This window comes from Corvus hawaiiensis, chromosome 5, assembly GCF_020740725.1.
Source record: "Corvus hawaiiensis isolate bCorHaw1 chromosome 5, bCorHaw1.pri.cur, whole genome shotgun sequence".
In the NCBI taxonomy this organism is placed as follows: Eukaryota; Metazoa; Chordata; class Aves; order Passeriformes; family Corvidae; genus Corvus; species Corvus hawaiiensis.
This window is the reverse complement of record NC_063217.1, coordinates 74700722-74727338: the sequence shown is the minus strand read 5'-3', so window position 1 is coordinate 74727338 and position 26617 is coordinate 74700722. Positions and strand designations below refer to the sequence as shown.

General features: G+C 45.3%; 2 protein-coding genes across 3 annotated transcripts in view; both read right to left on the bottom strand.

Annotated features, from left to right (window-relative positions):
- The window catches only part of SLC4A4 (solute carrier family 4 member 4), a 153502-nt gene extending 135176 nt beyond the window's left edge, over positions 1-18326 (bottom strand). The window contains exons 1-2 of one of the 2 annotated variants that reach the window (XM_048302817.1): positions 18222-18326; positions 7702-7828 (exon numbers count right to left, since the gene is read on the bottom strand). In XM_048302817.1, the coding sequence (XP_048158774.1) occupies positions 7702-7712 (11 nt within the window). In that variant the 5' untranslated portion in view covers positions 7713-7828; positions 18222-18326. Of the gene's footprint in view, positions 1-7701; positions 7829-12101; positions 12164-18221 lie in introns of those variants that run through there. The other variant, XM_048302818.1, reaches the window with a different exon arrangement.
- An 854-nt stretch (positions 18327-19180) lies between these two features.
- On the bottom strand, positions 19181-26421 carry DCK (deoxycytidine kinase). The gene is made up of 7 exons (XM_048302826.1): positions 26302-26421; positions 25324-25442; positions 24573-24766; positions 23739-23886; positions 22677-22792; positions 22124-22223; positions 19181-20453 (listed from the first exon to the last, which is right to left on the bottom strand). The coding sequence occupies exons 1-7, from the start codon at positions 26369-26371 to the stop codon at positions 20427-20429; spliced, it is 774 nt and encodes a 257-aa protein (XP_048158783.1). The 5' UTR covers positions 26372-26421; the 3' UTR covers positions 19181-20426.
- Positions 26422-26617: the final 196 nt, after the last annotated feature.

The window sequence follows — 26617 nt, the reverse complement described above, 5'->3', positions numbered from 1 at the left end:
CGTGCCTATGAGTCCTGCTGCTTTCTTGGATAATGTTACGGTCTTTGGAACAATAATGCTGGCCAGCAAGTTATCTCCATTTTATGCTAAAATTAGAGCAGTTGAACATTATTTATTTCGAGTCCACTGGTTTTAGTGAATACCAGGAAGCAGTGGGAATGTATCCCATGCACTGCAACCCATACAACTTCATCCATGACACTCATGTAATGGCACTTGCAAATCGGAGCAGTCAGAACAGAAAAAACACTGCATGGCAACTGCACCAAGGAAAACTTCAATGTGCCCACCACATTCCTTGGACTGAAAACCTTTGTAAAAGGGAGATCCAAAACCTTGGGGACTTGGATTCAAAAGAGCTTGTCAGAGTCATAAAGAAAACCATGTTCAAAGACCCCCGAGGTAGTACAGGAAAACATAAAACCAAATTCCTCCAGCTAAGTCCCCAAGTGTTGCAGTTTTGGCAGCTGCTGCCTGAGCTCCCTCCTGTCCCCCAGAACAGGAAGCAAGCAGAGCAATTCAGGCATTTCTTACCATATCAGGCAGGCAGGTAAAATGCTTAAGTGATGTTTAGCATCCACATTTATTTTGTGACCAAGCATTCCTGAAGTGTTAAAACAACAACCTGTCTTTGGCTTTACATGGAGAAGTGCCCAAAAGTACAGAAGTATCCAGACTTTGCAGTTTTCCAACCTTTCCTGGTAAAGCCCCACCAACTGCTAAACAGCATATTCCCTCTCCCTTGGCAACTAAACCTTGTCCTTCACAATCCTTGCACGAGTCCCTGCTTACAGAAGGGTCCCAGAATCTTTCCTGAGGGCTCTAGGAAAGATCCTGAACTTGGACTTTGTAACCCAGTGTCTTTCTCCCTCACTCTGTAAGGCCCTGCTTAAGTCTGGCCTCTATTTATGGTGTCTCTCTCTTAAGACCCTTTCCAGTTTACACATCATCAGTCATGTTCTCATGTCCAGCAAGAGAAGTGAAGGTTTTGCAATATACGACTTCACCAGTATAATCAGATTTCCTGCTGCTACTTAATTCGACTTGTTTGAATAGGTCATTGCCTTCTATATTTATATTGTCTGTATTTCAAATGAAAATGCAGTGCTCTCAATTAATTTTTAAATTAGCTGCTAAGATTTTAAACCAGAAGGGCCCAAATATACAAAACAACCAGGCACAGACACATTCACCCATTTAGTTTTTCAAAGCACACTTGGTTGACAGGGTAAGGCCATCCATGAGATTCCTGATTTGTTTTCTTCAATATGGATTGGCACACAAAGTAAACAATGCACTCTCGATCCTGTAGTTTGATAGATTTCTATGTCCACTGCATCATCATGATATTTTATAATATGGAATATGCTCCTAAAATTAGATTTTACACCACCAATATTTACAATTTAATTCCTTGCAAAGAAACAAAGGGTGAAACCGTACTTTCTGGCAACATTATAATCTTAGATAAGGAATATTCCATTCCCCTTCTATCTTCTGTTCTAAGATCTTACGCCATCAGCACACAAAGGAGAAGGAAAGGTACGAACTGTTCAGATACATAAACTCCTTTTTAGAGGAGAAGCCCTGGAGCTTCAGACCATGTAAATAAATACCTGACTGTTATAGAAGAGCAAGGACCAGAAACAGGTTCTTTGACACATTCCAAAAATAAACACGTTCCATCCCCATTATCAGACGTACCTGATCTGAGCCTCAGCAGGGGCCACTTGTCTAAGCAAGCAACATCATGGCTCAGGATGGCAGAGCTCTCGTGACCTTTATTGTTATTACTGTTATCAAGGACATCACAAAATGCTCTTCCTTGGAAGCACAGTTTGGCTCTGATTTTCTGCCGGAGGAAGGATTCAATTTTTCCTTTTAATTGTTTATTGTTAGGGATCAGTGCTTTTAAGGTGTTCCATGTTACAATTTTTTTACACAGAAATAGATGCTGACTCACTGGAAGACGACAAAAGCTGAGGAATCTGAAAACACAGCTGTTGGTATTCCCAGCTACATCTGCACCACCACAGGCTACAGATGCGGAATTCTAAGCCCTGGAAAGACTTGTTTTTCACATTAGGAAACCTTTGCTTTCCACTTAACAGTTACCCTGACCACATTCAGTCCTTCAAACCAATAAATGCAGGGAAACAAGGTGAACTTCCTTCTCTGCTGGAAAGAGGTAAAAACATGAGGGCAGAAATTGAGTTCCTGTGCTAAGGATCTGTTGGCTGCATTGTCTCTCCCATTAGAAGGCTTCACTCTAAACTCCCAAAACAACTCCAAAGAGACACGTTCTCCAAACAAGAAAGCAGTTTTTACAAGGGCAGGACAGGAATGACGAGACAAGAGGGAATGGCTTTAAATGGACACAGGGAAGGTTGAGATATTATGAAGAAACTGTTCCCTGTGAGGGTGGGGAGGCCCTGGCACAGGTTGCCCAGAGGAGCTGTGGCTGCCCCTGGATCCCTGGAAGTGTCCAGGGCCAGGCTGGACGGGGCTTGCAGCAACCTGGGACAGTGGAAGGTGTCCCTGCCCACGGCAGGGGGTGGAGCAAGATGTGCTTTAAGGTACCTCCCAACTCAAATGAGTCTGGGTGGCTGCTCCCACCATGACTCTGGGACTGTAACACATGAAAGCAGAGACAGGTTGGGGTGTCTAATGGCGGGTGTGTGGCCTCCCAGTTACCCCCAGTCCGGGGGACTGCCCCACTCTGCTGTGCAGCACCACAACCACAGCCTTGAGCCCGAGCTCAGGACCCAGGTCTGAGTCAGTTCAGGTGTTTCTGTGAGAAGTGTGTGCTGACGAATCCAACCCTGTAGGGAACACCAAGGCGCTCTCCGTTGTCTTAAAACCTTATTTCCATTTTCCACAAGTAACAGGGTGCCACAGATTCGCTTTAAGCTGTTTTCCTAGATCTGCTTTAAGTTATTTTCCATTAAATGGTACTAAAGGATGTGTTAAAGGTAGGATGGGATGCAATAGGCCTTAAATATTTCTGGCCTTTGTATTTATTACAGATCTCAGACCTCCTATACAATATGTGCCAGCATCTCCATTCAATGCCAAACATTGTCAACATTCCAACAGGAAGAGTTTATACCTACCTCAAGTTAATAAATCAAAATTACCACATGAACCTATAGATTTCCTTCTGGTTTAAAGGGGCTTTAGAGCACTGTGCAAGGAAGAGAAATTTCCTATAGCTAAGCTGGGGAGTTCATCTACTAAAATAGAGTCAGTAAATAGCACATTAGAGAGAGGCCATTCTGGAATGCAGTTGGCCAGAAATGAAACACCACAATTAGCAGGAAATTCTAACAGTTTGGTGAGAGTGCTCTGCATCCCATTTACAGAAATAGACTTCAGCTTGCATTTAAATGCCAGCCTGATTCTTAAAACCAGGCAGTGCTGATGTCTTCATCATGTAAGTAAATTCAAAGCTAACTCTGGGCAGAGTTAAAAACAGAAAGCAAAATTAGCCATTAGCATGGAAAGTCACTTTCACCGCTGTATTTTTATATTCTGTCTCTACATTTTTGGGCTGCAACTTCATATTAGAAGATACCAGCTGCTAAAAATCAAGCTTCAGCACAGCACTCTGTCCTTCCTAAGCCTATCCTGCTGCTCATTCCCTGGAGAGCTTTCTCATGCACTCTCTTCACTCTTCTTGCAGTCAAAGCTCAGCAAGCAAGCAGAAATTTGGGCAGAAGAATTTTCCTGAAGCTTACACAGCAGAAACCCCCATGTTAACCTTCCCAACAACCCTCACACACACCTAGGCAGGGCACAGTTAGATTCTCAGCTATGTGATTTCTATTCACGCTTTGCCCAAGCGTTGACTAATTTGGGAGCACGAGGCCAGCACTGGCAGAAGGAGAGGAATGCCTGTTCTGGGGAGCCAGCAGGTCTGCAGACACCTGCTAGGCAAAAATCCCTGTCCCGCACAGCTGGCATCACGCCTCTTTTCTGACTTGGGATTAGCATGCCATTTGTCTGTGCACGAGCTCTTCCCACCCAGCATCTCCACCAGCTGTCAGAGGCTCTTCCCACCCACGAGGCAGATGGCTCTACGGCTGGGATGACTATCCGGTGCTAGGCACTGGCACTTGGCAAGTTGCTGGAATCCCTCAGTAGGACTATAATGAGCACGGGGCATGACTAAACCTGGAGTGCTGTTTACTTTTCCAGAGGCATCATGCCATATGCATATGCCACCAAGAACTTGAAAAAAATGTGACCCACATCCTCTTTCAATTCCCTACCCCTCTACCAGTAGCATCTCGTCCCCCAAGCCAGCAATGCAAGCCTCAGGAAGCTGTTCTGGAGGCAGTTCCTGCTGGGACAGGGAGGCGAGTGTGCAGCCCATGACCAGCACACAACAGGGAACTACACCTTGTTCTGTCCAAGCAGCACCAAGCAGATAGAACAGCTGGGAGCACACTCTAAAAAGCCTCAATAGAGTGACACCCGGCACCACGTCACTTTTTACTTTCAGCTATGTTTTCAGCCCTCTGACTACCACTAGCTCCTAATAATTGTCCTAATAATCTTTGCACAGACATGAATAAGGAAGGCTTTGAATAGTCAGTCAGGAATCTTTAACAAGGACTGCCAGGACTGTGAGCTGGAAGGGCAGGGTTAGCTCTCCCCTGAATGGCAGGGGGCAAACCAGCCACATGTGACATCCTTGACAGTTTTTGCAGGCAGAGGAAACAGAGTTCTGGATGCGTTACCACACCTGAAATGGTGCCTGTCAGGTAACCCTGAGCCAGCCTCAAGCTCCTGCAGTAACACTTAATTTTCTTTGGAAACAAGTCATTTGCAAATATTATCCCAAACTGGTGAACAAAAATTAAAAAAGGAGGCAAATCACAGTCCTTAAAGCAAGATATTCTGACAGGTGATTTTACAATCCAGAGATCCCACCAGTCAGTATCCCAAACCTGTGCCCAAAGCAGCGAGGCAACGTGCACATGCACATATGTAGGCACATACACACAGCTCCAAACTCTTTTTATGAGAAAAGCAACGAAGTGAAAAGAAAGGAATTTTCCCTTTTTGCAGTCACACTCAATTTATTAAAACTGGATTTTGGAAGCATTCCAATTCTAATTTCTTCCTCTGAAAGAACTCCATGTCTTAAACATATACAGTATGTCATAAGCACTATTTCACTTGTCCTTTTAACTCCTAACCAGGCAGGCAACTAGCAATGGCACTATTTTAAATGCATGGTAAAAGGCAGATAAAATGACATAAAATGGCCTGTTTCAGTTCAAGGAAACCCAACAATCAATTCAAACAACACACTTAATTTGTCTTTTAAAAAAAAAAACAACTTCAGTAGGTTTTGAAGAAGTGTCCTCCCCTTTTTCACTTACAGAAAGAAGAAAAGGTGGACCCTTTAAGCTATTTCACACTGTGTGCCTGAAAGCACTAATCATATTAAAATCCCCTCTTGACCAACATCTTTGTCACAAAACTAGGGCAAACACCACTTGGAAATCTTTCTGCTAAAAGCACTTTCCTTCAGGACACGGCTTCAAACCATCACCTACAGCCAAACACAACCACATGATCTTGTCTGACCCCTCGCTCCCTGCAATCTCTGCTCCCAACAGTGTCAGCCTCAGCAGTTCTGAGACTCAGACTTTGCAATTTTGCTCCTCCCAGCCAACAACAGAAATGAAGTTAAACCACACATCTCCATGGAGAACAGGATCATGTTTCTCTGAAACGTTTCAGTTTTGATGTCAGTAACTACATGAGCTGCACATACATGTAACTTTCCTTCTGGATTTATTACCCCTTAGGTCTGAAAAACTGTTGATTTTCAGGTGAGCAGCTTATTTGGAACCAAAAGTGTTTGGCTCTGAAAGCTCAGAGCCACCAGTTTAAGCCAAATCTTTACTTGGCACCTTTCAGATTTGGGTTTCTCCTAGATTGGCGGTGGCCATACCTGTTTGCCCACCTTGATGAACGTGGTCTCCCAAATGCTCACAATCACACTGCTTGAACTTTTCCTTCTTGACCAGGAGCTATGGGTTTCTCAAAAAGCAATACCGCGTTATCACATACCACCACCACGCTATCGGACTGGAATCCCAGCCCCTTACCTTGTTCAAAGACTGGTTTTCTAGCAGAATTCCTCACCGGTACAGGTAATGCCTCTCAGGTAACCAGTGGTGGCCAACCACAGGACAAGAGCTCCATCCAGTGGCCCCTTCTCCAGCCAACACTTTCCAGAGCCATGAATCCATTTTGCGTATGCCCCTTCCGAGCCTCTCAGAAATACCGAGGTGCTTCAACTCCCTCAGTTTCCATCATGCAGGTTATTTCCCATTAGAAAGGGGGACTTTGTACCAAAGGGGATAAACCCAAACATGAATACCCAAAAATGATGGCCATTTTTTAAATGCTAGGAGTCTCTTGTGTTCAGACAGCATTGAGATTGCTTTCCACACACATCCATCCCTTGCATAGTCTCCAGAGCCTTTCAAACCATTACTTAATACAGATCATTCTAAGCAAAAATGCTGATGTCTTAGAGCGAGCACTCTTCCTCAGCAGCTCCAGAAACCAGAGTGGGAAAGGACATGTTAAACAGCAGTGTGACTTTTGGAACTATCATTGTTTCTACCTCACTACATGGTCTCAGGAGACCACCAGTCTTAAGTACAACCAGTCTGTTTCTGGGACCTTTTTGTTCCAAAGCCTGGACTTGAGCAGTGAGACACCTCCTCTCTGCTCCACACTGCCTGCTCTGAGGTCAGCCAGCCCACGCCCTAGCGTACCCTCACATTGCTTCTGGGAAGAACTAATTCCAGCTTGCTTATGCTGTTCCACTTGCTCTAATTTACCTGGGACAAAGGGTTATCTCTCTGATCTTTCTATGGGTGATGTAACAACACGTTGAAGGAGGACAGTGTTAGACTGAATTCCTCCCAGCTGCCTTATAATTATAAGGCACAGTCAGAAGGCTGTGGCAATAAGAGAGGTAAGCTTTAGGTAGCTGAGCCAAAAGACAATTTAAAAAAATGGCAGTTGTATAAAAAGCAGAAATAAATACTGTACGCTCTTGTTATGGAAAGAACTGACATGATCTCATCTCTAAAGGGATTTAGGTGCTTAATTGCCTCTGCAACCAATTCAAACACTCAAAATTCCTAAGCCTGTGAAGGTAAGTGCAGATTTGATAATAAAATGTTCTTTACCTATAAAAAGACTGTGTTTAAAGTCAACTGTAATTAATTGCTGACAGGTCTCCAAGTTAAACCTTTTGTAACAGCAGCACAGAGACAATGTCCTGTTGTTAACACCACATTTCACACTCTGCAGGGACCAGTTTTCCTTTTCTTCTGAGGCATTACTCAGGCATGGAACAACCTGAGAGTCTAATCCCACTTTCCTTTAGGTTTGCAGGACCGCAGAGGGTCTTCCCACAAGATATTTTCCCACCATCCCAGGGCACACTTGCTCAGCCCACAGCCCAGTCCCAAAGACACTGGAGAATGTCTGTTTACTTTGAAACCAGAGAACCGGTTTATATTTTTTCTCTCTTCCCATCATATAACCATAAGCTAGAAGCGGCCAACTAAAATACGAAGTCATGTGTCCTGCTGAAGCGTACAGTGGGTGTGGATCAGTCAGAAAGAAACCATGACAGCTGTAGCCACGGACTCTCCCCATTACCTGTGATGCATTTCTGCTCCTTCCTTGTGCTTCTGGAGCAAGTCCCTTTTCAGCTTCACAGCAATGCACAATGGAGGATTGGGAGAGTCTCAGATACTGCCAGCCATACCAGGAGCTGCAGGGGTGCCTAGGACAAATAAAAGAGATGATTTGTCTTGTGCCCAGATGCCTCTGAAAAGGCCAGGGCCAAACTGCAACAAGAAGAGGACTGTTAGTTGCCAGGTGAAACAGTCAGCAGCGGGGCTGGGCCAGGCTGGACCAGGCTTCAGCTTCCAACATCTCAATTAGCTGTGCAGGCCCTGGGGCCCTGCTGCAGGTGCATTCCCACCAGGACACCAGAGCAGCTTGTCACCACAGAGCAACAAGGGGTTTTTTTCTCTCTGTAGCCAAGGCAAGCAACTGTGGGACTTGAAGAAGGCACTTAGTTCATTATTGTGTCACAAGCTTTCAGCTTCTGCTCCTGTCTATCCTTGCTTATCCAGCAAACACCTCAGTTTGCTAACAAGTGGAAAAGGGAGGAATGACTCTCCATGAGGCGGATAAAATCAGGTAGTTTGACCACTGAGGCTAAGGCTATTTTGGCCATCATTAAAGCATCAGATTAGCCAGTCCATTTCTAAACCACACTCACAGGAGAAAGGAAGAAGTCAAAAACAAGCCCAAAGGCTGCAGTAGCCAATGGGAAGAAGCAAGCTGCCCCACAACACGCAAACACACACCCAAAACTGTTTAACTTGTGGGCAAGTCTGGGAAATCCTAAAGCTGAGCACCGCGGACAACTCTCAGAAGGATCAGTATGGGAATGATTTTCAAGCATTAGCAATCGCCTGGGTTTAGAGCCAGGCTTTTGCCTCTACACTGGGTACTGTAATGACCTCCCTTCCATACGTATACAGTAAAACTGGCCTTACATGTGCACTCTGACACCCGCTGTCCCTCAGCCGTCTGGGGTGGGCAGGAGGTGGCCAGGCCGTTAGACAGAAAACCCTCAGAGAATCTTTCTAGAGAAGAAAGCCAAAAGCCAGATCCCGGGTGCTAAGAGATTACAGGAAAGACAACCATGAAACAGCAAAAACCAAAACCATAATGAGCTGTGATAATTGCTGAGCAGTAACTGTGCTCTGTGTGGTTACAGAGCAATACTCCATGTTTGGAATCACTGTGACTACAGACTCTGGCTAGATGCTGCAGGCACTTTTTTCCCCAGACACTACTAGACCTAGAAGCTGCTTCTAAAGCCTATGCAGGATGTGGCAAAATCTGTCGGGAATTTAGAAGCCCTGCTCCTTTGCAAATGCAAGCATCACTGAGAAAACAGAGTGACAGTTTGCAGAGAGAGGTGCCAGGAGAGTGAGGTGACAGCTCCTGATGACAGCGGGACATGGGATTAAGCCCAATCACACACAATCCTCTAGTAAGAGTCAAGAATGATCCTGGACTGTGCCAGGTTATGTGGAGTCAGAGGGAGAAATGAAATGAAGCATGTCAACATAGGCTGCATTTTCCTTCTAAGGCAGATAAGGAGAGTGCTGGAGGGCTCTCAGCAGGGAAGGAACACAGCTGGCTTCAAAAAGTTGTGAAATCTTTGCCTATTTCCAACCAGTGCCTCAGTGAGAGGAAAGAATGAGCAACCATTCCTGGACTGGGAGGAAAAAATAATTAGCTTTCCCAAATCGTTATGGAAAATAAACCCAATAGTAAGTCATACAAAAACACCATCTGCCCAACAAACCTCAAATGACACAGTAAACTTGGTGAGACTCTCGTGGAAGAAGGAAGCCCCTCTTGCTCCTTTCTAGCTGGTACCCAAACAGCTGGTGGAGTTACTGGGAAGTTACCCAAGTCCCAGTTACACCATTTAACCTATAAATACAAGGTAGAAAAATCTGCTGTGAGGAAGGGTTCAGTAAGTCTCTTGGCAGAGTCCACACTTCGGAGCATCACACCATCACTATTTAGATAGAGTCCCTTCAATCCCAGAAGGCCAAACTCCATGAACATGTCAAGCAAAGCCACCGAGTCATGGAAAATAAGGAAAATACTGACAGAGGGCAGGTTTAGAAGACATATCAAGAAGGAATACCTTCCCTGTGGGACTGGTGAGGCCCTGGCACAAGCTGCCTGAAGAAACTGTGGCTGCCCCATCCCTGGAAGTGTCCATAGCCAGGCTGGAAAGGGTTGGAACAATATGGGACAGCAGAAGGTGTCCCTACCCAGGGCAGGGGCTCAAAGAAGATGACCTTTAAGGTCCCTTCCAACTTAAACCATTCCTTGACTCCGTGATTCCGGAGGATGGAGTCACAGAAGAAGATGACAAAGGGTGCAGGCTGCCTTTGTTGCAAAAATAGACAAGGAAATTTTAAAATTCGTTGCAAATACACTTGTGGATAAATAATAAATTCTGTGCTACGAGCGTGTGGAAGCTCATTCACTCGAGCCAGTCGGTGATCAGCCCCAAACTCTACCAGAGACTGTTTTGATGGGGCCTGTTCTATCAAAAGAAATCCACAGTTCAGCAAAGCTACTTTTAAGTTCTTCAATAATCTTTTAATGACTCTCTACAGCCTCCAAACTTCTTTCAGCCACTCAAAAGACATGTATCACACATTCAGCTTTAAAAAAAAACAAATAGATGAACACCGATACCCAATTTAATCAGAACCTTGCTGCAAATCCCTGGAGATGAGGTTGTGCAACAGGCAGCCAGAGGCAAGGAGCACCCTGCTGAGATAAGCAATTTGTAACAGCAGCTAGGACAAGTGACGAAATCAGCAATGGGGCTGGGGTGGGGATTTTCATCAGCCTCTAGAAAGACTCCCTGCTCTATATGAATTACAACCAAATGCGTTCATTTCAAGTCATAAATATCCTTTTCCTTTTCTTAGGTAACATCTAAACATGCCCAATTCCTTACTGACAGCAGAGAAGCAAAGAACTCCAGGGTGAAATGGATCTCTAAATTCTACAGCAACACATACTTCACAGAGGTTGCTTTTCTCCACATTATTTATATTTGCAGTATATTTTTCATCTTAGTATCTCAGCAATACTGTTTTTACATTCCTAATCTAATTTTTTTTTCCAAAGCAGTAAAAGTCTGCCCAATCCTACATCTCATGATGTTCCCTACTGTCAGAGCAGAACCTGCTTGTGGGGGAAAATCAACTTTCTCACAGAAAAAAAGTTTAGATGCACGCTCTTTTTGAGAAGCTGAATGGTACCTTAAGCATCTCGTTTCTCCATGTCCCATTAGTGACTTGAAAAAACTGAATACAGTTGTGCTCTAAGCCAGCAGAATTCAGATACCAAGAAGGGAAAGAGGAAGAGGAAAAACGACACAACTCGTATCCAAAGCAAAATACAAGTATTTCGAATTTACGAGTGTCAGAGGAAACCACCACCCTAACCCCTTTCATTAAACACTGACAGAGAGCTCATCTGCATATCTTAATCTCAAGCAAACAAACCCAGGTTTGGAGTCAGGTGTGTTTAGCTGGATTACAGATCACTTTCCCTCTCACCCCACCACATTTAAGGCATAAAACGGAGATGAGAGCCTCAAAAACACCATCAGATTTGGGACTGAAGGCTCTCTCCCAAGTCCTTTCTCAGCTTGTTTTCCTGACTGGGAGATGCTATCAAGAAAACAAACATAAAAAGCCCAGGCTAACTTGTTGGGTTCCTCTTTGACAGTATGCTACGTGCCAGGGGGAAAAGAAAACAACAAACCTTCATTCTCTTTCAACATGTGCTTAGCTAAGTGCCAGCTCAAATAAACAGCTGTGCCCAGACCTTCACTCTGAGGGCAAGCCTGCACCATGAGCTCAGTACACCTCTACCTTGCCTGACGCCAGCAAAGGGCTTGTAGGGCGAGCACAGCCTTTCCTGGTGAAAACTAACTCTTGCTGCAAGAAATTATTCCGGCTTTCCCAGGCAAAACCTGCACTGACAGAAAGAGCTTTTTAACCAAAGCAACTGTGCCAGCAGAAGACACAAGACAAAAGAGGCTGCCAAGTTTGTAATGGCCTTATTTAGTCATTAACCTGTTTATTTGGCAGACAAAAAAATATCAGTAGATCCCCTTCAAAGCAGCTCTTATTCACCAGCTCTCTGGGGATGTGAACGCGTGACCCGACAACCACCACTGGAGCAGCCAGCCCCTCGCAAATGCTTTTTCCTACACACACAACCCTCGAGTGGCAGCTCTGCCCTGGGTCTAAACATGGAACTGATATGGCAGAGCATGACTGAAATCAGTAGGCTCACAGTAAGTCTCCTCGACCCCATCAGCCACCATCTATGAAGAGCAAAACACCAAACACCTCCCTTGGGAAACGGCCGAGACATACAGACCTTCTAGAGAGAAAAGCAACAATATTAGAATCCCTTGAAGGGCTTACCCTTGCCTTTGTTCTCCCACTGTTGCTCCCTCACAAGTCCAGCACGCAGGAGCCAGCACAGAGGTTTTGCTGTGTCACTGGCAAGGCAGGAACTCAGCACCCACCTGCTCTCTGAGTGCTGAAGCTTTGGCAGTCGCTCAAGGTAACAGGTTAGCAGCATAGAACATTCCTAACCCCCACTCTGTCCCACTTCCCCTCCATCAGATACAGGAGAGAAACTCCATACACTGCAATAGCTCTTCAGACATGTCTTTAGGTGACACTTCCCACCTCTTGGTACAGTTGTCAGCTACAGAAAAACAGGTCAATTTTTATCCTTCCCTTCTTTAGAAACAACAAAAACCCCTCACTGCCGAGCAGACCTTTCAGCATTGTACTTCCAAACCTGGAAGTAAAATTCCATCCATCGATGTATTTCTAATGTCTACAAACCTGCTTGGTCTAGTCACTGCTCACCTCATTTCCTCAGCATGTTATGTGATGTATTCTGCTTTATTCAGGTCACTGCCTGTTCCCACCCCTCACTCGGTCATTCCAATGAGAGACACACTGCAGCTCAAAGCAAGAGTTCCATCCAAGCTAACTTCAAGGGCCATAGGATTTCCAAAAGCTAACAGAGAAAGCTCTCAGGAAGCGAACACTGGTTCCATAAAATCATCTCACTCCTGTAAAAGTGGTCTAGAGCAACACTAAGAACTGCTAACCCACAAGTTTCAAATTTTCCAGTTAACCCGGGCCTCTAAAAAAAGCTGAGAACCCTCATTCTGACCACTGAAGGACCAAAAAACCCATCCTGTGGATGGGAGTCTCCTCTCATCACTGTGCAGAGCAAAAGCACTGACAAAATGCTGCTGTTGGAGGACAGGAAATGTCCCCACCACACAGTGCTGCTGCAGCAGAACCAGTGTTTGTGACCCTGCTGGAGCACGGCCCTGCTAGCCCCAGCCGGTGTGTGCAAGCCGCCCCAGCCTTCTTTCCCAAGAGTCCTGGTGGACTGTGCATGACAGAGATCTTCAGGGATTCTATTTAGCAAGAGCCTACTTCAAAGCCAGCCTGCAAATACCTCAGTCTCACCCCAGATTACTGTTTCCTGTAAGGACTGAAAGTTCCTCCATCTCTATGATCTGTTTCTTGGTTTGATTCCTGTGGAGCTATTTTGGAAATGAAGCCTCAATAATGAACACAAGCCAAAGATTCCGTCCAAGGCATCTCATGCTCTCTCATATCCTGCCAGATGAATAAAACTGTATGAGCCATATCAGAAGAGAATCAGCTCTACCATATGAGCATCTCCTCATCCAAATTGTGTCTCATTGAGAAATCCATTTCCCTTAACATCCATCTCAACCTCTCCTCCTTAAAAAACAGCAACTGACAACTTCCCTCTAGCTTCTGCCATCCTCCCCAAACACTTCTACAGCAGTTAAAAGGTTAAAAACACAGACCAAACCTCAAGGCACACTTTGCTGTCGGCAGCACAGGTGCTACCGATGACTCATGCTCAGAACAGCAACATGTCCAAGACCTCACACTGTCAGGCAGTCACCACTGGAACCAAGGACTTGCAATTGCTGGCAGTTTGGGCACTATTTCAGATTAAACTTCATTTTTACAAACAGCCCACAGCCTTAAAAATAAACCCACAGCAATAACGAAAACTTAAACCAAACTACATACTGTAATTTTTTAACCAGATCAGAGACAGCACTGAAAGGTTTTGGGTGTTGCACTGCCAAAAAACAAACAAAAATCCACAAACAAAACATCCTGAAACCAAGGAGCAGAAGTGGAAATCAGTACTTACATGTACTTACATTAAGAGGCCGAGAATTCTAGTGTCTACATTGAATTTCAAGACTTTAAGTACTTCCTAGTGAAAGAAAAGATCATTCAAGGGACATCCTATTCCAGCCAGCAGGAAACGTCATAGGACGGATCTAATCCCTACAGAAATGTTTTCCAAGACCTGAAGCAACTCAGCTACCCGAGACAAGGATCAGAATGGGAACAGCCAGTACTTTAGCCCAAATACCCAGGCTCAGAGCTGAGAAGGTGCAATGACAGCACAGTGCAGGTATCCGCATCCAACATGCGTACCGGTGTAGGGAAATGAAATGCAAAGGTTCAGTCCATGGGCAGCAGTGTGACAGACCAGGAAGGAGAACTGGGTTATATTCCACCGGCAGAGACAAGCAGAGTAGAAGAGAAAAACAAAAAACCCTCGAAGGCAGCACAACAAATGCAGAGACAGAAAATTCCCGACAAAAGTGGCTAAAAGGTGGGTTCCACAGAAGGGCTTTGAAAGATCCAGAGATCTTCAGCCTGTGCTCCCCAACAAGCAAACACAATTGCTACATTTCCAGCAATGCTTTCTGACCTCCTGCCAATATGATTCCAGCTGGATTGTACCGGCGATCCCAGAAGCAATGCTAACAGCAGTCTTTAAAGCCAACAGTGCAACTGGATGCTGGAGGTGTCCTCATCTGAGGGCAACGGGCAAGTGCAGACCGTCAATAAAAGATAAAATGAAGATGCATTATCACTTTGAGTGTATCATGGGTGAGCAACCTTGGGACAAAAGGAAATTTTCAGACAGGAAGAGCTAGTGACTCATCTCCGGCATGGACAAATTCCACCAGTTCCACTGCAGGCATAGGCTAAATCTAAGTCATTAGCAGATCTCAAGAAAAGCCATTATTTACATACCTAAATAACAGCAAACGTGTATCACAGGAGTTAAAGCATACAATACAGCCATGACACTTGGCAAACACAGTAAGAATTCCTTTCTAGAGTGTACCATGCCATAGCATCTCCAAAGCTCAGTCCCACCTATCCTAAAATGCTGAACACCAGCAGCGGAACAACCAGTGTCACACTGTCCTTCCAGGAAAAGGCTAGTCCTGTGCACAAGCCGGGGTTATGCCAAAGGGGAAGAGTAAAGCTCAGCAGGAAAGAGCTGAAACTGTGAGATGAATCTGTTCTTCACAGCTGAAGGTCTGAGAATCGCAGGGGCACTCATTAACCATAAAAACCTGTGTGTAAGTGCACGCACAAAAGCACGAGGAATGCTGACAATGGAGTGCCTGACGGCTCCCAGCCTCAAGGAATCTCAGTTTACTCTTCAATACCTCAGACTGCTCAGTTCCACAAACCAGAGCTACATTCTTGTGTCACAAGTCTCCCAGTCAGAAACCAGACTGATTAAAGCAGCACAAGCTGCACCAAAATCCCCACTGGAACAAGCTCTTCAGTCAGTTGACATAAGCACACTCTCTAGACAACAACACAGCAGAAACAGCAAAGAACCTTTGGCAAGGACAAGCACACCTGGAATACCTACACGACTATGCTGGACCATTGCAGGAAACCCTCAGGAAAGCAGCAGCACTGCGGATCAGGAAGGATACCTAAAAAGTCAAGTCCTGCTGTTTGTGACTGCGGGTGTTCTCACGAGGCGCAGCACAGACAGGACACAGGTGACTGACCAACAAGCCAGTCAATGACCTGAGGCCACTGTGCTGGGCTGAGGGCTCGGGGTAAAGGCCATGAGCAGCAGCGCAGACAACACCAAAGGTGCAGTGGAAGCTCAGCAGAGAGCAACAGCTATGGTTTCAACAAACCAGCAGAGGCAAATCTGAAGGGAATGATGAGAAAAGAGCACGCAGTCAGCATACATCTGTAGCTGATGCTGAAACCAGGAGTTAGGAAAAGCCCCGGCAATCAGATGGGCTAACTCAGCAGAACCGTGCAGAGGACTAGAAAACCTAAGACAGCCAAGTGGAGCAGGGCAGAAGCCACATCCTCAAGAAGGCTGTGTCCGAGTGAAATACTGGCTTTAACTTGTCTGTTACAGCTTGTATGAGATCATGTTTATAGCAGTTATTAAAAGACAAGTCACAACGACTTAGAAGGAAATTGGAGAGAAAAGCACAAAATACAGGACAGGAGAAAGCACAGGATGTCCTCTGGAAGAGCTGCAGTGGCAACATTTTTGTAAATAACTCTCAGAAACCAACAGCCTTTTTCCAAGCCAGGCAGTACTATGAGCCAGCAAACATCTATGGTGCAAGCTGGACAACCTTGACATCCTGGAGAACACATATGGAATATCCAGCCTGCCCAGGACGTTGGGAAGAGCAGTCAGCACAAATCCAAGAAATTAGCGATATCCTGCACTCTCATTTAGCATGCACCATAGTGTTATTTACACAGCTCTCATATTCTCTATACCCACAGACTGAAACTCGGACCCAAGAACAAAAGTCACCTGCACACAACAGCCTCCAGTTTGGACTCTGAGCATTACACTATAGCCACCTAAGGTAAAATAAACCCCTGCACTGCTTATTCCCAGTATGGAATCCACACTCCTTGTCACGACTGGATTTCAATCAGCGTTTTGGAGATCCATCCCCAGTTCGGGTTCATTTGGCACATTAAGCACTGTGCATAGACTCAGTTAGTAGAACTGCCAGCACCAGCACTGCTCAGGGCTGTGTCCGGGCCAAGAGCTCAGCCCTGAAGGCTGCCATGGCTTAGACACAGTGGGATTAGTGTTATCCATGTGCTAATATTCACTCACAGCACATAAACAGCTGGTGGCTGCACGGAAGACCTTCTGGTGACCAAACCCCTGCCATTAGCTCAGCCTTTTCTAGTCATTCACTTAATCCAGCAGGGTTTGCTCTATTACCCTCCCTCCTCCCGGAGAGCAAGATTTATCTCATTCCGTATTTATGCTCTGGCTGAGCAAGGAAGTGACCTCTTCCTTCTTTACCTTTTGCACAGCCACTCACTGTTAAAGCCCCAATGCTCCTCTTGCAGCCAGCCCAGGGAGTGAGACACAATGACATCCTGCGGCAGATGGCTGCATGGATTTCTCCCCATTACCGCTACGCTACAGGGACTGCAGCACAGTTTTGCCATCAGTTTGTATTTCAAGACCAAACTTCTCCTAGGTTTCCTTTCTTCACAAATGGTTACAGCTTTCATTTTTTTGGGTGAACTATCACAGCTGACGTTGCACAGATGGCTTTTAATACATTTTTAAACAAATAAATAACTTCCATTGGCCATGAACCTGGGCCAGTGGCATCAAAACATCCCAGAGCAAAACCTAAAACCAGGGCTGCCTCCCCTCTTCCATTATTTAACAGCACACTTCAGACCTACAAAACAGCACATCAATATTAACTAATGCATCCTCCCAGGCTCCTGAAGGCATGGGGAGATATCAATATTTTAAAGATGAAAAGAGTGAGGCTAAGAGCGATTTATTTACTCACAGTCACGCAGAGTCTAAACAGGAGCTGGGAAAACCCACCTGGGAGCCCATACACTTGGTTATGCTGAAATCTCTTGGCAAGAGCACTTGCACACCATTTTGTCCTAAGATACACCTAATTATTGCTACATACATACAGACTTCTCCGGTCTACGCTTAACAGTTCACGGTCAGTTTCTCCTGGGTCATTTTTATTTCACAAAGAGATTCCTGGGTATCTAATAACTAGAAAAAGAACAGAATCAATTCAATACTTATCATATTTTATATACAATTCCATTATTACGAAGTCTGCTTAAATAAATAGAAAACAGTACAAGTAAGTAACTGGCACAGAACTATAGAAAATTAGATTCTACCTACAAAATTGGTTGCTGTTCTAAGAAGCATCCAGAGATGAGAAGGTGAACTTAAAAGAGATTAACTTAGAAGAGAACTTAAAATCCACTATACAGAAAACAGCCACAAGGACTGAGAATAAAATGAGGCAATATTAAGACCATTGCTCACACAGGTGCGTGCATCACAATTAAAACACTACTAATCAGTACTTTATCTGCTTTCTAACTGGGAAAAACACAGCATCTCAATTTTGTTTCCCCGATCATGACGACTCCTGATTAAAACAAGCAAGCATTCCTAGGCAATTCCATCAGAGTATCTCTCACCCAAGGGAAGAGAAAGGGACACAACACTCAAAGGCTGAAAAACGATCCTCACCAAACAGCGGACATCAGTTCAGAAACTTTTCCCATCTCTAAAAGGCAAAAGCCAACACAACAATCCTGGTTTGTGGTAGCCTGAGAATAGATTTAAGCAAAGGAAATACTGACAGATTCGGAAGGCTGAGGTACTGTTGGAGCTGAGGCTTAAGCCGAGGCACAGGCAGACCAGTCTCAAGCCATCTCTGCTGCTGTTTGTGTCCTACATACAAGTAACTGCAGCTTCGTGTGCTGCAGGCCAGCCACTTTCAGATCCACCAGGAGCTTGGGGACCAGTGGGGTGTGTGTTTGGGGTTTGGTACTGTTTTTTTTCTCCACAGCAATTAAAAACATTCTTATAATTGGTCATGACTTTGCTCCTTCCAACCCAAACTTGGCAGGCAGAGATTTTGTAAAGCTTTCTGGAACAGGCTGCAGATAACCTGCCACAGAATTTCTGTGTGCTCTCTGTGATGGGTTTCAAAAGAAGCCTTTATTAGAACTCAGACATGTTTACTTCCTTGCAACGAGCACTGTCATTCCAATTCCTGTGATTAAATCCACAATTTTGACAGCTGAAACTGTAGAAATAATTGCATCGTTAGTCAAAATAAGTTGTTACTGTTCAGACTCTTGCCAAGAATGCTTTAAAAGCTTGTACTATGTGTTTAAAGTAAATCTGAACTGAATCTTCATCCATTCCACCTCACTTCCTTTCTGGAGCAAAGATCTTAAAATCTTTCCTTTTACTGTGCAACCTTCAAGTCCTGCACAAGATTTTCTGCCAGACTACTGCTACTTTCCACTACAACATAAATATTACACAACGCTCTTGTGCTGAGCACTGAGTCACACACAGGATGCACTTTATGTAATGCTGTGTGTCTCTATCGCCTAAGTTCATTTCCCACACATGAAAAAAATCTGAAGTCAGTCACAGTTTCTCAGAAGTCCTAGAGAACTTTTTTACATCAAACACACCCAGAATCCATAACCTTCAAGTCATCCATTGTACCAGTATTACGCACGAGCAATCCACAATATTACTTCTTTTATGAGACAAGAAGCCAACACTATTAAGCACTAAAAAGTCTTTCCAACCACTTTTATTTTTCAGCCAATGGTTAGAGAATGCCAGCACAATTCCAGCCATAAAGCAAGAAATCCCATCTCCAACAAGCAGGTAGTAGAAGCACCACGGTAGACAATGAAAAGCTTTACAATAAAATTCAAAAACCAACTGTGCACTCAGAAGTGTAAAGCAGAACAAAGCAGCTCATAAAACCCAGCACCTGACATGGGTAGCCTGAGAAGTTTTTTTCTGCACCTGGACCAAGAGGCTCAGGCAGCAGCTACTCCACACAGGTCTCCCCTTCTTAGTCCAAGCAGGTGAGACAGAAAAACCTACTTCCAAGAGTGCAGGATCTGGGATAAGCACCCAGAAGGCCCAGTGAACACACAGAGCAGCTGCAACAAAGGCAGGCAGCCACCTCTCACATCCCTAATGCGATTATGGGATGGTTTAGCAACATGTCATTTACAGATGGAGGCCGTTCGCAAAATGCCCTTCTGCTCAGTGCAGTGCCTAGCAAGCAAACGTATTCCTCTCCAGAGGAGGACTGACCAGCAACAAAAACAGCACTGTTTTCGGAAAAGCTAAAAAAAAAATTGATAAAAAAACCCCAAACATGCTAGATAACAAAAAGCCTCGAATATCCTAGTTTGCAGTGCATAATAGAAACACATATTAAAAATTCATTTGCTATATACACAATTTCAGTCACATTTGGATTTAATTCAGTGTATTCTACAAAGAACTTCCACCAAAAGCATCAGACAACATTTTTGTGTACCTTAAAATATAAAATTCCAGGTTATATTAAAATTCCCTAAGCAGCAAAAATGGTTTTAACCTTTTACTTCCTGGGAACAACAAAACATGCATTACAAATCCACGCGACTAAAAAAACACTGAAGAGATCTAAAAACCTGCTACCTTCTTGAAAATTAAATAGCAGTTGGGCACAAAATAAATTAAAAACATCTATAAAATACTCTAGAACTCATTGGTCTGGTCAAAAACTGGCACAGCATTTGGGAATGCTCAGAATCCTTGTCTCTTCAGAATTTGTGCATGTTCCTTAACACTGAACAGATGTACCGATTTATTTAATAATTTCCCTATTCACAAAGTTTATTTGTTCCTCACAACCAAATCACCAGGACTGAGTCGTGCCTCTCCAGAGGCCTCCTATAAAAGAAGGAAGAAGCTGCACTTGAGACTTTGATCGCACAGAAGTTTGGAATGGTTTGACTCTGTCTGCGCTTCAAAGAGGATTATAACATGGTCAAAAATTCCTTGACCTGCAAAAAGAAACAAATATTGTCAATCACACTAAGTGTTTATCAACAGAAATAGACAGCAACCATATTTACCTCTCCTCTGCTTTATGCTTTACTACAACCTAAAGAAACAGGGGAAAAAGAAGCTCTGGCTCAGCCGTGCCGTTACCTGTCCATCAATAAAGTTTCCAGACATGGTAGCTGTAATTGAGCAGATGCAGGGAGAGACACGATGGAATGATGCTCACCCCTCCTGTGCTCCTGAACTACAGCCCTCTGTCACAAAGGAACTGCATTACAAGCAGGTGTCACCCAAGCAGGAGGAGGAAAATGGCCACCTCAAAAGAGCTGTCATTTGGAAACCACCGAGTCATGCCCACTGCCTGAACAGCAGCCAGATTTAACGCCAGTGAACAACGCAGTGCATCTAATCAGGACATCCCTTGGAATCTGAGGCTGACAAAGAAATAATAAAGCAATACCTACCAAAACCACAGTGCTCGGAGAAATCCAATACTGGAGATCAATGCTAGGCTCACAACTCCTGCCTTTAAGTTTCAGGAACATCCCTAGGAACTCAGGAACATCCTAGGAACAGCCTGAACTGGGACCATTTTCCTCTGTCCACTCAAGCCAGGCTACTCCATGGAAAGGAGCTGACCATTTACTGGAGGACATGGTGCTCTTCTTTTGGCAAAGAGTCTCCTACACAGAGCCCATCTGTAAACGTTTTGTCCAAATTCTTGATGTGAAATGGAAACATATCTTGGATCACACTCTCCAGCTGTGACCCTTCCCTTCCCAGGTCAGGGCTCAAGGAGGCGGGGGAAAAAAGAAGAGGTCAAATCCCTTCCTGTAGAGAGGGCAACACGTAACTGTGCCAAGACCAACTTGAAAGGCACCACGAGAAAGCCACCCTCCACTTCAGAGAGTAGCACCAGTAATCCTGCGTGGAGAACCCTGTCAAGATTTACACACCAGGCACAGTTTCAGGATGAGCATCACAACAGAGGTGAGAAGGAAGGACACATGGTCTGGGTCCCCACAAAGCCCAATGCACCCAGCCTCATCAAGTGTACCTCTTCCCTGGCTCCATTTAGGAAATGCCAAAAAATAGGGCCAACACAGGGCATAGGCTGTTCCCAGACAACCTGACAGCTACCCCGGAGTAAACTCCTCCAACACCCATACTAAGTTCCCCAAGCCTGGCCTTATGTCATCTTGTGCAGACGGGAAGCACGCTCCCTTCCACAGCTGCCATGTCCGGTCACTCCATCGATTAACAAGCTCGAGCAGGAAGACTGGTTTTAATCAGGCGAACACTTCCACTCTTGGGTGGATCAATGGAGATCAAAGGACAAAGCTGCTTTTCTTGTGAGGGAACAGTTTATTTCTGAAGAATGGAAAAACATGTGCAAGCCATTGCTGAGGTCTGTAAGACATTGCAGCTACTCAGATCAAAGAGAAGCTGTCCTCACTTGAATCCCATTGGGATTCAAGTACTGAACACCTGAGCAGTTAAATGGTAAATGTTTGGCCTAGCTTTAAAATATGTGTTGCAGTAGGCTGTAAAACTGTTCATTAACTGAATGGAACTCTGTGATTTACATATTTTAGAAGGATGATTAGACAGTGAAGTGTATTTCTACAGCAACCTGAATCATCAGTTAGTTCTGCTTGTGAAATTTTACCTTTTCGATCATGTGATCATATCTGTCCTTTTTGCCTTTGAAGTCTTCGTTAACATCGAGCGTTAAAATTGGAATTTCCTGTAGATAGTCAAAGTCTGTTCTGTATTGGGAGAGGAACAAAGCAAATATTAGTAGCTGGAAGTAAAGCAGAGAGCATTCAAATCCCTGTCAGCATTTTCATTGTTAAGAATCCCACAGAAAAAACTGCATCTATAAATTAGAGCCAGGAATGATGAATTTACAGCGTGGCTCCTGGGATACATCAGTCATTCCTGGACACTCTGCTCCCCCAGCACCTAACTGAATAACAGAAGACCGTATTAAAGAGAGTTCAGCTGAAGCCTCTGCTGCTCAGAGCTCTGCAGGCTGCATGTCCAAGCAATAATGAACATGCTGGAAAGACACTACTACTAAGGAAACACTGATAGAAATGGGCCTGCAGTTTAGATTTACATATCATAAGAAAAGCTGAAATTTCACTGGTGGAAAAAGCACTGTGGAACATCCTCACAAAGACTTATCCATCCTCAAGGAACCATTCGACAAACCCTACCGCAGTGTCCTGTGCTGGAGCCAACTTTCATGTTTGTAGTGAAGCTTCTCCAGATATTCAATGGGGATTTCTTGTTCTTCATCTCTTCCACGCAAGTAAATCCTATTCAAGCATTTCTAAAGGCAAAAGATATTAAATAAAAATAAATAAATTGGTGTATTGCATGCCAAGAGCACAGAAGTATCCATTTGATGTTACAGACGAGCATTTCAAAATCTCACTATATGTTTCTGTCTCTTAGGAACTGTTTTACAATGTTTAAATCATTTGTTCCCGTTCTGAGCACACCTAAAATCTCAACAACACGCCAAAATTGCTTAAGTGTTGCACTTTGTAATTAAAATATACGTGCTTTTCTTCAATAGAAAAACAAAAAGCCCTCAGAGTTACTCCAGCATGTTACAGTCCACAGTTTTTTACAACCATAACAAAACTGAGGACATAGAAGCTGGAAGCAAGGAAATACGGAAGTGACCTGTAAGTTCATTAGAACTCTTTTAAACTCTCGTTTTTCTCTTGTTCAAGCAAATTTCATACTCAAAAGAGATATTATTCTGTTCTCTCATTTTAACCAAGTATTAGATGGCCCAAGATCAAAGCACGGCCATAAGGCCTCACATACGGGGCGGCTTAGCCCCATCGCCGCAGGTGTAGGGGCTTCACAGACCACGCCCACATCAGCTCCAACATTGCTGTAAACTGTTGTATCTATCCCCTGTACAGCTGTATGTATTCCCTGTACATATTCCCTATGTAACAGCTACTCCTACAGCTACTCTGTACTTTCCTGGAGTTGCTTGCTTTATTCCAGCAGTATTTTCTGGTTTACTGTTCTCATGCATTCCATTTATAAAACTAGCAAATCATTACCATCACGGTTGACTTTAATACACGCAGTCCACATTTGCAAGAACATTTTTTTTAAGTACTTCCAGACTTAGTCACAGCTCAAGTATTGCAGCCTTCAGGGGAACAGGGCAGCCTGAGCTGAACCCTAACCACGAGGGGCAAGGCCCAGAACACAGACTTGTTCTCTGTGCGGTCACAATTCGTACGCCTCACCTCAGGGGTGGCTCGGAGGTAAATGATCCCATCCAGCGCCAGCCTCGAGCCAAACTGTTTATTCATCCAGTCATGCCAGTCCTGGTAAATTCTCCACTCGGTCTCGTTCATGCAATCAGACTCGTATAAATTAGCAGCAAAGATGTATCTGTGGACATTAAAGTGATGGAAACAAAAATTCTCTTGGACGCAGGAATCACTTGGTTTGCCTTAAGTACAGCAACTAGAGAAGAAGCTGAGTGGTAACACTGCAGCATCTCTGAAAAACTCTCGGAGTGAAACTAAACACAGCCAGTATTCTCCTCCTGGAGCTGTGTGCATGAAGACCACCAACATTTGCAGCTCAGGTACGCAGGAATAACCCACAGGACACAACTGGCTCGTACACTGGGTCATTTACTTACAATAAATTAAAACACATTATTATTTGCAATATATTCCAACACCTAAGGATTACAGGGTGGGATTCAGTTGTCAAGTCTCACCTTTTGAATCCAGAAACACAGGATGAGGCATTTATTTTTGCATTTTTTTTGTTGGTCATAAACTAAAACACAAGAAGTCCCACCTGAACATGAGGAAGAGCTTCTTTCCATGAGGGTGGCAGAGCGCTGGAACAGCTGCCCAGGGAGGTCATGGAGTCTCCCTCTCTGGAGACATTCCAAACCCACCTGGATGCATTCCTGCGTCACCTGCTCTGGGTGACCCTGCCTTGGCTGGGGGCTTGGACTGGGTGATCTCCAGAGCTCCCCTCCAACCCCAGCTATTCTGGAATTCTGTGATTTGACTTGGCAGAACTTTCACCTGCACCTTGAGGACTCCAGCCCCACACACCTGTCACTGTAGACGGAGCGCTCAAAGAAGACCGCAGGATTCTGCGCATCCCGGAGTTTGCCATCCAGGGAGTTGAGCTGAGCCCGGATCCTGCTGAGGCACGCGTACGTCTGGAAGGTGAAAGCCCACCTCTCCGGCTTCTCATACATCATCCGCAGCACATTCCCACCACTCTTCTGTGATGTGGTCAGCTCCTGGAGTCACAGGGAAAAAAACAGAGCACTCTCTAACTCCCAAAAAATGCAGCTGAGGAGAAGTCAGCAGCAACACGTCCCCGTTACATTTTACACTGAGTGAACCAAAATACATCGTGCTTTTTGCCAGGTCTAGAAAACATCTCCAGTCCCCCAAAAGCCACTTGCACAGGAAGTAGCAGCTGGACTGCCAATGGAATTACAGGTAGCTGGGAAAAAACCCCACCACTATAACCAAGTTAGCAGCAGTTCTCAACTTCCTTAGATGTTTCAGAGCACGCTTTCCATGGCACAGGAACAAGCATCCGTGCTCACCTGGTTAGTTCACAGTGGCTACAAGTAACTCTTGTAACTCTTTACCACTTTTAGAAATTACATCCGATGATGAATAACATGTACTCCATAATAACCCAACAAACTGGAAAGGAGGAACTCAGACATTGCGAGAGCAATCAGCAAAAGTGTTCCTATCACACAGAGCCTGAAAAACACCCAGTCTGTTGGATACACTGGTATTCTGAAATTAGAGGAACACCGGACTTTTTTTTCTCTTTTACCTCACAGTCATCTCCAGAGCCTTGCTGGACATTGCACCATCTAGCTACAGGTTCAGGAACCACTTCCCACTCCTCATTGGCTTGTTTCAGAATATTCACAAAGGTGGATTTCCCTGCAGCTGTAGGAAAAGCATTCAGGAACCACGTCAGTGAGAAACCACCCACAGTGGTGTTATTTAACTAGTGTTCAACTCTGCCTTCCATCCCCGTAAGTCAGTCTCCCACACCCGTCATGTTCCACATCAATTAATGGAGCAACAGGGTTTTTCTTTATCTGAATTTAAGGAGGTTTGACAACGCTCCCAGGCACCTGGTGATATTTTGAGGTGTGCTGTGCAGGGCCAGGAGTGGGATTCAGAGATCCTCGTGGATCCCTCCCAACTCGGGAGATTCCGTGATTCCGGGTGTTTTACACCACAATCAGGAAAGACGTGGGAAAAAGCTTAAGCAGGACTTCAACACCAAACAGGTGAATCAGTCAAAAACTGTAATAGAAAGCGTTTCTTTTTTGCCCTCTCAAATCTCGTCATTTTTACGGCGTCAAGGTAAAGTCTCTGACATTATGAATTGGCTTGTTTGTGCCTCCAGACCTGACTAAAAGCCTTTCACCGGGGGAAACGGCCAGGAAAATCTTGTGGAAGCACCCCTGTTGCCCCGCTCTGCCGTGGTGGGAAGAGCCCTCATACAAGGAACGGGGGGGGAGGGAGGATGGAGGGGGATGAGAGGGGTAGAGGGAGAAAAGGGGGAAAGGAGGAGATGAAGGGGAAGGAAGGGAGAAGCTAAGGAACAAAGGGAAGGAAAGAAAAGAAGAAAGGAAGCAGAAAGGCAGGCAGGCAGTGCAGTCTGCGGAGCTGTGCCTCCCCGAGACATGGCCGAAAGCACCGAGCGCCGCGGGAGCCGCCTCTCCCTCCAGCCCTCGCCAATTCTCCCCTTCCTTCCCCGTCCCTTCCCCCGCGTAGGTGAGAGGCGCCGACTCACCGATGTTGCCCTCCACGGCGACCTTCTTGAGGCGGCCGTCGGGCCTGCTGCGCTTGGGCGGGGTGGCCATGGCGGCCTGAGGGGGCGCGAGGGCGCCTGAGGGGGCGGAGGGGGGGGAGGGGGGAGGGCGCGAGCCTCGCCTGAGGGGGCGCGAGCCCAGCCCCGCGCGCGCAGCCTTCAAATTTGGCGCGCGACAGCGGCGGGGCCACCGGAGCGGCCGCTGACGTCACCGGCTCGCGCCGCTGCCGATCCCGCCGCAGGCAAGAGCAGCCGCAGGCGGAGCGCATCGATGGCGGTCAGAGCCGTGGCACGAGCC

Coding starts and splice junctions, on each gene's coding strand:
- DCK (XM_048302826.1), bottom strand. CDS start 26,371: ATGGCCACCCCGCCCAAGCGCAGCAGGCCCGACGGCCGCCTCAAGAAG. Junction 22,793..23,738: donor ACCTCCGAGCCACCCCTGAG/GTGAGGCGTACG, acceptor TTTTGCCTTTAG/AAATGCTTGAATAGGATTTA. Junction 22,224..22,676: donor CTCCAGCACAGGACACTGCG/GTAGGGTTTGTC, acceptor CTCCCAATACAG/AACAGACTTTGACTATCTAC.